The following is a 10,931-nucleotide window of genomic DNA, read 5'->3' as shown; positions in this document are numbered from 1 at the left end:
AACAACTCACCTGCTAGAGCTCCATGATTTATTGAGATACCATTGTTTAATGGGGAGCTAAACTATTATACAGAATCAACTGGTAGTTTCCCGTAAGCAGTGTCATCCACACTGTTCTAGAAAGATACCTTCGCCAATCTTCTGACTTCCGGATGTGAACAGACATCTAGCCTTGATCTTTTTGTATCAATTAAATTATTACCAAGAAAACGCCTAGGATTGTTTATATTATTTGTACAGATGATCAAACATTCTGAAATATGATCCATCAGGTTATTTTTCTCTTTTATTCATTGAAATTTAAAACACGCATCGTCCAGTTTCCATTTCTGCTGGACTGCAGACCAAGCAGCACCTTTGCTGAGTAAACCTCTTCGTATTCCATAGAAATTTAGTACAATCATACTTAAATGATTCATTTTTCGTTTGTTCAATTTATGATGAGATATACTTAATAATAATTCACACATTACTTTTGAATTTAGTGACCTCTTCATTCTATTAAACGTCTTTGTCTTGATCTAATTGGATAATATTATAATCTGAATGGATGACCAGCTAAATGACCTTTCCTATTTTGTATTTTTTTTAAATATTCATTGGCTCATGCGGTATCATCGTAATACGTTGAGTTTGTCATACCAAGAATCATTGAGTTACAGTCAAATTCTGTTGAAGACGATGAAATAATCGACTTCATTTTGTTTTGTTTTTCCTATTAGATCGGAAAAATTTGAAATTAGAAAAGCTATTCTCCCACATAAATGTGGAACAGCAGTTGACATAGTTTACATGTGGTGGATTTTGATAACTTTATCGTACGTAGCATTACATGTCAAATTACATAACAAAACATTCATGTAGCAAAAAAGGAACAAGAACCAACAAGTGCTTGTTAACAACAACGTAAACTTGCTAAGGAACTTTTTACCCAAAAATTGAATTGTGATACAGGTAAAAAGGTGTGCAAACTGTAGGTCGATCGGGAAAATTATTGTCGAAGCTTTTGCTTGAGTCAAGCTGCTAGGGCTGCTCCAGAGTGGGAGAAGGCGAATCAATGAGGGTATGTTAAATGTAGCAGGAGTTAATACCGCCGAAGAAGTAAAAATGCGACACGGTGGTCCCACAAATCAATGGGTCCTGACAGATGTACATCAGCGGTTGATAACTTCGATTATGTGGATAAAATTTCGGACTTATGTCCCTATTTTCTGCATCGTTGCAAGTATTTTCTTGAGCGGCAGCTTATCAAATTTCGTTGCAGAGGACTTAAATCGTATTTCAATTAAATATATACACGTAAAGAAAAATCAGTAGAACAATTTCTTTCAGGTGACAATTAAATTTTTTTGTTGTTATCACATTTGTAAAATGCTGTATTACTCGTATAAGAAAATTTTTAATCACGACTTCGGGCAATAAGTTCTGAAAGTCGGGTTTCAATAAAATTGATTTCCTTACAGGAATGTAGCAGATATCTGGTAACTGACACGTCGTAATCTCATTTAAGATATCCATCTTCGTCGAGAAAAGAACTTCTCCTTCTCGCTTGCACGTATCTCATGCAATCTTTACATCCTAAGTACGATCGGCACAGGTTTCATATCTGATAAATTATTGACTTGAATTTTATATTATTATCGGTGCAACTAAGAGGCTTGACGTATGAACTACATCAAGTACAGATCAATTACACGAATATTGCCAGAGAATTAAACAAATCAGATCAAGTCACGATACGAAAATCTTTTGGTTCTAAAAAATTTTGAAAGTGAAATCTTGAAGCATACTGAAATTTTGATTAGTGTGCACGTAATATTGCAATTTATACAAAATAGCGATGTTACCGTTTATTTGTTGTTTGTGTGTAATTAATCTGATTTAAATTCATTATACGTATACCTAAAACAAAGGGAATGTTATTATGACTCAAAATGCACAGACTGGTTAAGATTTGCAGACGGTGTATCACCTATCACGGCGAATTCAATTATTAACGTACCTGCAGGTATAAGGTGCACTGCACTGCACATTTATACCTGGCTCTTTCGGACAGCTGCCGGACGGTTTCTAAGGAATTTTCCGCTCGTAGACTGAGTTAAATTCAATTATCATCAATTTATTATCGCCCATTGTGCACCTCTCAGAGATATTCTGTCTAGTCTGCAATTAATTACGCGGAGCAAATTCTAGGTACGTATACACAGTTTTACAGTTAACATTATGGTATCAATTAGTATGCTTTACACATTTGTGACCAGTCGTCTCGGGGAAAATAATAAAATTTTGCGCTATGTGTTTTACAACGTCTCTCATACATTCCCAAAATATATTACGATGAGCGCTACGTCACATTCAGTGCAGGATGGCGCGGCTGTAACTTCAAAGAATTATCGATCAAGCCTTGGTATATCCACGTGTATAATTGAATACAAAGTCGATGTATCCAGCAGTAGGATGTTCATCAGCAAAGTACTCTCGGTCTTATACCGGTGAACGAGCTTGGCAGGCGGAAGCAAGAAGTTAGGAGTCTGCAGACAGTAGCGAAAACAATGGTAAAATATGAAAGCGGCGCGTCGAAAGTTGGGGTTAAAGCCGAAACGTTAGCGTCAGAATCAAAGTCAATTTCGAGGACGGAGTCGAGTGCGGCACTCCGTCACTGTTTAGGTATAGGTGTACACACCTAGAGCAAGTGCAGGTATGGCTCTACAAGGAAAGCTTGCACCGCGGGGGCGTTGTTCCGGTTAAATATTGAAATACGTCAATGTCGACCCCTGTCAACTAGCATGCAGCCGATGGAACGGATCTGTAGCGTTTGGATGCATGGAATATGCAAAGGACTCGAACAAGCGACGCGATGAGACTGCGACAAGGTTCGATTCGCAAACCGTTTTTCCAATTCTCTCAATATCAGACTCAGATTTTCGCCGCGCTAGACGAATCCAAGTAAAGACCAAAAGCTACCAGTTTGTGATTCGCGAATGCAGTAGGACAGGTTTATTAATTAACGTTTGAGAGCACCTATAAATTACGTCATCGATTTGGAAGGGGAGAGGGGGGTACAGAACCTATGACGTCATATATAAAAAGCGGAATTCACAAATAAAAAATACTTCTTTTGATTATGCTAGTTTTAAAATGTTTTGGGCCGAGAAATTATATTACGCACGTAAATAAGGATTGGAACGGGATTGCAATTTTTCTTATGTCATTTGGAGGAAAGAGTTTTTACATCAGATAGAAGATGACGGAAGGGTAGGGGAGGGGAGGAGGTCAAAAATCCTCAAAATTCGATGACGTAATTTATGGACGATCCTTTTCCAAAGTACGGACCTTTTAGTCTCACTATCGATCTTTCCTCAATGCACTGTTTTATGATGTACTGATTCGGATTAAAAGAGACTCTGACTCCTTAGTCCTTATGAATAAACTGAAATTAAAACTCAATTTAACAAGTCTAACTCATTTGAACCGTGCACCGTTTAGTTCTATACGAAAATAACTGTAGAACGATATTCAATCGTAACTGGGAGTAGATGATTTACAAGAAATCCATGTTTAAATAGCGACAACTTGGGCTTTGATTCGATTGAACGATTGTAATATCTCGGAGAATATTATTTTCGGTTTTCTTTGAATACGGCCCTTGTAATAAATACATTGTTCGTACAGCGAGCGAACGTTCATTCATCACATTTGAAATACTTGGGTGGATATAATAGTATCAATCACTGTTAAGTCTGTCAGGCAGCAAACTCTGCAGGAATCTAATTGTAAAGCGTGAACTTTAAAAATTTAGTGCAGTTACAGTATTCAGTCTTATCTGCTCCGTTACTTCCCTCAATTTAATACGGCTCTTCCTGCGGCTGAGGGAGACGATTCGATAATCCAATTCTACAATTAAGAAATCACTGCAGATCAGTTTGACGTAATGTTCGTACAATAATATTAGCAAGTAATTAGTAATTTATGCAATCGTACAATCAGTGATCTAATTTACGTCAACTACCTTAGTCGATTTTAAGCATAACACGAATACTAAACTGCACCACATACTGTTTGTTGCAACAAACAGTGTATACGGTATAGTAGATTGAGCATCATCGTCACAGGAGCTGCTCGCACGTAAAACGGAGAAAAAAAACTCAAAGCTAAAGGGGGAGAAAAAAAAACGTTGTCTATCAAAAATCGAGCGTGACGAAATAATTCCAGTTAAATCCGACAAAGGTGCCAGGCGACCGGTGCGAAGGTCCTCGCCATGTGCGCGTCTAATCGATGGTTATTTTAATCGAGGCGGCATTGACGGCGACCAACAATGTGCCTCACAGCGGGTTGTGGCAGGAGTAGACGATACGTTTGATATTGAAAAAGAAGGGAAAAAACCGTTAGCAAAATTTTTAGCGTCGTTTGCAATACTTTGGAACAAGGGAAAGAGGAAGGGAGGGGTCTTAGGCGAGGATGTAGAACTTTACGCCCATTTTATTCAGCCGATTAACGGTGTTGCGAGAACAGTATACGATATAGGGTGCGGGATGTAGGGTGAAACCGTCTAATATTAACCCCATTTTTCTGGAAAAAAAGAAAAATGAAACGGGACCCAGCCAACTACGGGATTTGACGCAACACACAAGTTATATCGTGGAATTTGTATAGCTACTGCCGAATAGCGTAGCAGTGGCAGCGGCAGGGGGCAAGGCGGCTGCAGTAAAAATCCTATTCAAAACCACCCTACGTATCGCTAAAATATATCTGCGAGAGTAAAAAGAATGGAGAACGAAACACGAGGAAAAAAAGGAAAAGAATGGAAGAAAGGATTTCGATCGTTGTCACAAAAGTGGGCCAGATTTTTAACCCCTAACAGGCTGTTGCGAGTTGCGTTACTAGTTCTGTGCGCACGTGAATTGAGCGAGGCGGTGAGGGGTGGGAAAAAGGGGGATGGATCGACATACGATCTCATTCTTAGCCTCAGGGCCCGACCATAGACTAGAGATAGACTGCGCGGTTTTGCGGGGTAGTGTCGGCCACTAACAATAAGCTAAAAATAATCTGTGCATCGATTAATCGAGTCGAAAAAAATAGTCGAACACGACTCGATCGAATCGGTAAGAATTAATCGATTGTTTCATATTTTTTTTTAAATTGTGTATATAAAACCAAAATTTCGTAAATTTCATTATGTAGTCGTAATAGCGGAAAAGTTTTTTGATAATCCATAGTTTCGTTCAAAATGTTTTTCAATTTTAGGTGAAAATATACATTTATCATTCCCTTATTACATCAAATAGGCAGTTAGTAAGTAAGACAATGATAATAATTGATACTTTAATCACATAAATTGATATTGTATTGTGTTCTTCATAGGCATAAAAAACAAAAACAGATTGTGAGAAAAATGATCGAGTTTGAAAAAAAACCGATTATACTCGATAATTCGGGAACAAATAATCGATTATTTAGCCCTGCAGGAGTCCTCTCTCTGTCGCACCGTCAAAAGAGTGGAGAGCACCGCGAGGAAAAGATAAGGCAAGCGAGGAGATATACTTGTATAAGCCTATGTGTTTCCTCCGCCAAGTCACCGATAAAAGTGCGTGGAAATGCCCGCAGCTGCTGTTCTCTCTGTCTTGTCACGGTTTCAGCTCGGTACACAGAGCGCGCAGTCTATTTCTATAAGTCTATGGGCTCGACACAATACGGGAAAATATGAAATAGATATAAAAATGATCGGATTATAACGCTCTGTCCACAAGTTACGATAATCCGATAGTCATTTCTTGTCTCATTACACTGTGCAGATTGGACTGAACTTCATTAAGGAAATTAGTGTTTCGGGTTTGCTATCAAACACATTTCTGTATTTTGTATATATTACATAAATTTGCACTATATTTGCTTCAGCAAATTAATACAGCCCACTGATTCTTGAAAATTCTCAATCATTCATTATAATTTATACACCGTAGAGACTAGACATTCCACGTTTATGTTTATATTCGAATATTATCTCGTGTTTAGTTAAATTTTGCGGAGTTAAAATCACGCAAAGTAGCTAATTGCTGTGGTCTCATTTTTAAAATTATCCTACATATTACACCCGTACATACGACGCACGCGCTTCTTACACAAGGAATGTTCGTGATAGATCACGTGGCAAAGATTACAGTAAAACTTGAGCATAGTTTACTTGAAACACTGATCTTAATGATCTTGTCGATTGCATATTATTTGAAGTTCGCAAATTTAACTCTGTAAGCTACAACTGCAGGTTTATCATTTGAGAATAATTAATAATAATTATTACCACACTTTTGGTATTCTAGATAAGTGAACGGTTTCATCAACGTACAACACGCTGAAACTCAATTTTAAAATTGGTAAATTTTTTCTAATAATTTCTAAACTGCAGGACCAAGAATATCCATATTCGCAGATGTGTCTTGGACTGTACTGAACGCGATCATGTATTCGGACACAGAAATATAAATCCCCACTAGTAAGCCAATCAAGCTGGCTGCATAAACGTTACGTTGCAGTATTATGCATGTTGCTAGACAGAGCCCAAAGTACGTTGAGTATCGAGCGATGTTTTCTGTCTTCTTGCGCCCTAAAAGATCAGAATCTGAAACAGATAGTCATTGGTTCGATTAAACTTGTTTTCCCACTGCAGATCGATAGATCATAACCACTGCCTATGAAAATTATCTGACTCACCGACGCAAATGTTGTCTTTTTTACGGTGTCCCTCAATGCACTTTATGCACATATCTGGACCATCGCCAGTACAACCATCGCAAGCTTTATCACAATCTGGAAGCAAGCATATCGAAGTGAATTTTCAATAAAACAGTAACATCGTTCTACAGTTAATTTGAAAGTTAAAATCGCACAAAGTTGAAGTTAGCAACCAAAATATTTTTTCTAAACATTCATTGTTACGCTAACATTACTAACTTCAACCTCGTAAAATTGCCAACGGTTTGACTTCTTTGCACTAATTTTTACCTAAACAATCAAAAGATCCCTCCTTATTCACGCAGAATTTATTTCCCACACAAGCTTTTTTGCCACTGACGAGACATTCATTGATATCAATGCATCCTTTTTCCTCAATCATTTCCCAGCCTTGATTGCATTTCTGGCAAGCCTTGGGCCCTCCTTCGGTGCAATTCCCATCGCATGCTAAATGGCACTTAGTGCATAAAAACTTGACTTCGTCTCTGTAAGATTCAAAGTAGCCAGGCAAGCATTGTTCACATGTGGTCCCAAAGTAGCCTTCGTCACAAGTGCACTGGCCATTTCCCTTTCTGGTACCAGCTCCCTTGCATTTCCCATTGTTGTTGCAAATGTTGTCGGGATACCCTTCGCATGGCAGGCATTCTGGGCCAAAATGCTTGTCTGGACAGCAGTGTTGAAGTAAATCAATACACAGGTAGGTATGCAGGTCCTTGGAGTCCTGGTGGTTGAACCACCAGTCCTCAACGTCCGACTCTGTTTCCTCTGCTAGCAAATGACATTGATCGGCCCCTCTGTCATTTACCTTGCACAGATTTTCCTGGATCTCGACAAGTCGCACTTCACTTTTGGCATACGATCGCAGCTTCTCTTCTTCCCAGGCCGTATCCCCACCTTCAAACTTTCCACGAGCAGTCTTTTGCATGCCCTAAAACCAATGTCAGAAGAGATTATCGTTGTTTTTTTTTTTTTTGTACTAATGTGTATTTTGAAAAAAAAAAACGCAGAAACGTGTACTCACGTGTGTGAAAGATTCGACGAGAGCCCTGCATGCCGCACATGGCGGCAGTTTGACAGCTCTCAATTGTTCCTTAGTTTGTTTCAATTGTTCTTTAGTTTGACGGACCTGACCTTTGCTTGTTTTTGCTCTCTCTTCATTTTGCGACGCGGTTCCGTCGACGTGATTCAACATAAGGACAATAAGCGTAAGGCATGCGAAACTAGTTACATCTATTTTCCGTAAAAGCATACTTGTAGATTGATTAATTGTCAGAAATATCACTGAAGCTTTGGTACAATTCTTTCCAAAGACCTTACCGCGTCGTAGATATTTACGATTCACCGTTTGTAAGAGTGGAATGTAATGAAATTGTTATAATTTGTCAGCGTGTACAAGTACATGTGTCGACGGTTTTGACGCATGGAAGACAGCTTGGCACGGCTCCGCCATGTTTTTGTTAGATTCGATAGCCTTCTCGCCATATTTGGTAAATACGTTCACGCCACATAAGGCTGTTTACACTAATTAGAGAGCACTATGTCTGATTAGCGCATTTTGACACTAATGTCGAGAGTTAAGAAAAGCTTAAGAGCATTGAGAAGACATTCTAGATCTTTCATAAACGCGCTGCATCAGTGAGGTTTGAGATTTTCAAATCGGATTAATACTAGAGTTTTTTTCGACTATCAGCCTTGTTTGAGAGTTGTCCAATTTGAGAACATACACCTAGCACAGGGAATAGGGATACGAATGCCTCGTTCTACACCTTACCGAAGCTGCATTTCATCATTTCAGATTTTATTCTCTACCTTTCTTTGGTCTCTTTATTAAGCAAAATGACCAAGGCAAGTATCAAAATAAATTCTAGTAAGATTTTGAAGTGCATCACGGCCAAGGTCGACTGATCGTTTTGAGTGCGAAAAGTACGAAAACTTACAAGCAGAAAGTTTTTTCATTTCCTGTTACGTTAATCTGAAAATTCACACGTCAAATAGTGTTGACGAATCTGAAAAATTTCTTTCACCTTCTGGCACTTTCGTTAACCGAGTGATGTATCTAACTGGAGTTGGATGGTAAGACGTGCAGGTAAATTTTGTCCGCTTCGTCTATAGTTGAACAGAGACTTGCAGTTAATACTTTGAGTATTGTTTTCCCTGTTATCATCTCTTCCAATTCAAGATTTTCCCTTGATCTCTCTCTTGACAATGAAATACAACCCTCGGCGGCTCTATTGCAATTTACCGCAGGATCATCGAAAGGCGTCGCGGAGCCTGAAAATAAGATCGGGATAACGTCTACGTTTACATGATGTTCTTTATTCTGGTGTCACTATATCGATGTAGCTAATCCAACATCAAAAATGCCTGTAGACGATGCTCAGTACCTGATACCTTCTTTAGATTATAACGTTTCGTATACACGCATTGTTGATACCGGTTCAACTGAGTCGAGAACAGCAAGAACCGGAATAAGAACGAAGTGTAACGTAATTAATGACGAATGAATCGGTACATAAAAAAATCACATTTATTTCCTCTTTATTATATAATATATATATATATGTGTGTGTGTGTGTGTGTACATTTACACACTATATACGTATATATATATATACACATATGTTTATAATATATATAAATATATATATATATACACACATATATATATGTGTTTAAAAGTACCACTGAATAGAATTTATAGTTTCAGAATTAAAACGAAAAGTAAGTATAGTGCTCGAACACTGTAACTTAAACAAGACAAGTTTTCTTAGATCTGATACATATACTTTTGTAGTATTATGTAATTTACTTAAAAATATTGAAATTCACTTATCAATCAATCAATCAATCAATAATTATAACGATTCATTTAAATGATTGATATGGGATTAAATCATGAGAATATTAATTGATGGAGAACATGGTAAGGGGGGTCGCACCATTTTTCATTTTCTCCTAAGTTCTACAATCAAGTCTAGTTATAAACAAAAATAAAATATATATCATAAATGTAATATTCACTTCAGATATTATTCTTATTGATCTCATTCTTCAATACTCGGTTTTTATTTTGCTTTCTATTTCTTCTTGTTTGTAAACACGTTTTGTGGATGTACGAAAATTTTTGTTTCATCTTCACTTGGTTCGCCTCATATTAATTTAGTATGATTCTTGAGGTCTTGCTGCCTTTGCAGCCTACGGTCTTCCCGTTAGAAAGAAAAATTGTTACCGAATTCGGACGTTGCCTTCACGTTTTGCTTTCATCAATTTCATTTCATCGATGTTAAAAAAATTATTTATCAATTAACGACTCATGCCTTCTAGACATGGTATGAATATTTACAATTTCTAGGACTTCCTAAATAGGTACACAAGTAGAACGAATTCTATGATTGCATCAATTCATGTGTTACCATTAAAAAATTCGCCATACGTACGGTTGAATTGAAAGTCGTTCAACCTCACGTAACAAACCCAAATGGGCACAATTTCCACACAGAACATTACAGGCTAATTTTTGTGAGATACATCAGTTCCGAAATATACAATCTTACGATTATTTGTAACGGAAAGTTTCGAAAACCACTAAACAAAATGAAATTAAAATAAGTTAAAAGAATGTTTTCTCATTGTGTCTGTAATAGCCAATGCGGTTGGATTTATTAAATATATATAGCTATACAATGCGTGATAACGATACCGTTTCAGTCCTGCCAGCAAAATCAGAGTTTCTTATTAGTTTCAAAAACTGACCTCTGTTCTCCTTTCATATTTACCGAAATTTATGTGTTTTAAAAATATCAGAGATATGTCAATAAAGTTGAATCGATCCGAAATTTCGTTGAAATGTTCTTTTTTTTTAAATCTTCTTCGTGATATCGTGTAATAATACGCAAACAAATAGTTTGGCAAAATATGTCGTACCTTTCATACTTTTTTCATTATACAAATTTGTAAAATTTATCAAACTTCGTGAATAATCAAATTACCGTTTTCTTTTTCTTTTTTATTGACGATATATCATACAAATTTTCAAAACGAGGGATAGGTTACACACGTGTCATGATGAAAGCTAGGGTTATCTTGCGAAAGATGTTTAAATCACACGCTCTCCGTCGTTCTTTTTATATCTTCAGCATCACAATACTCTCGTCATGAGTCGCGACCTTAGCGTATCTATGAAACGATACAACCCTTACTTA

The 10,931-nt window shown here is 37.3% G+C and overlaps 1 protein-coding gene across 1 annotated transcript; it reads right to left on the bottom strand.

Annotated features, from left to right (window-relative positions):
- Positions 1-5,416: 5,416 nt before the first annotated feature.
- Positions 5,417-8,388, bottom strand: LOC107217318 (cysteine-rich with EGF-like domain protein 2). Its single transcript, XM_015654814.2, has 4 exons — positions 7,751-8,388; positions 7,000-7,657; positions 6,709-6,804; positions 5,417-6,616 (listed from the first exon to the last, which is right to left on the bottom strand). Exons 1-4 carry the CDS (start codon positions 7,976-7,978, stop codon positions 6,393-6,395), a joined length of 1,206 nt encoding a protein of 401 aa, XP_015510300.1. The 5' UTR covers positions 7,979-8,388; the 3' UTR covers positions 5,417-6,392.
- Between the last annotated feature and the right edge of the window lie 2,543 nt (positions 8,389-10,931).

The sequence above is a fragment of the Neodiprion lecontei genome, chromosome 5, assembly GCF_021901455.1.
Source record: "Neodiprion lecontei isolate iyNeoLeco1 chromosome 5, iyNeoLeco1.1, whole genome shotgun sequence".
In the NCBI taxonomy this organism is placed as follows: domain Eukaryota; kingdom Metazoa; phylum Arthropoda; class Insecta; order Hymenoptera; family Diprionidae; genus Neodiprion; species Neodiprion lecontei.
The sequence above is the reverse complement of the archived record's forward strand: the minus strand, read 5'-3'. Positions and strand labels throughout refer to the sequence as shown.

Coding starts and splice junctions, on each gene's coding strand:
- LOC107217318 (XM_015654814.2), bottom strand. CDS start 7,978: ATGCTTTTACGGAAAATAGATGTAACTAGTTTCGCATGCCTTACGCTT. Junction 6,805..6,999: donor GGGATCTTTTGATTGTTTAG/GTAAAAATTAGT, acceptor GCTTGCTTCCAG/ATTGTGATAAAGCTTGCGAT. Junction 6,617..6,708: donor AAAAGACAACATTTGCGTCG/GTGAGTCAGATA, acceptor TATCTGTTTCAG/ATTCTGATCTTTTAGGGCGC.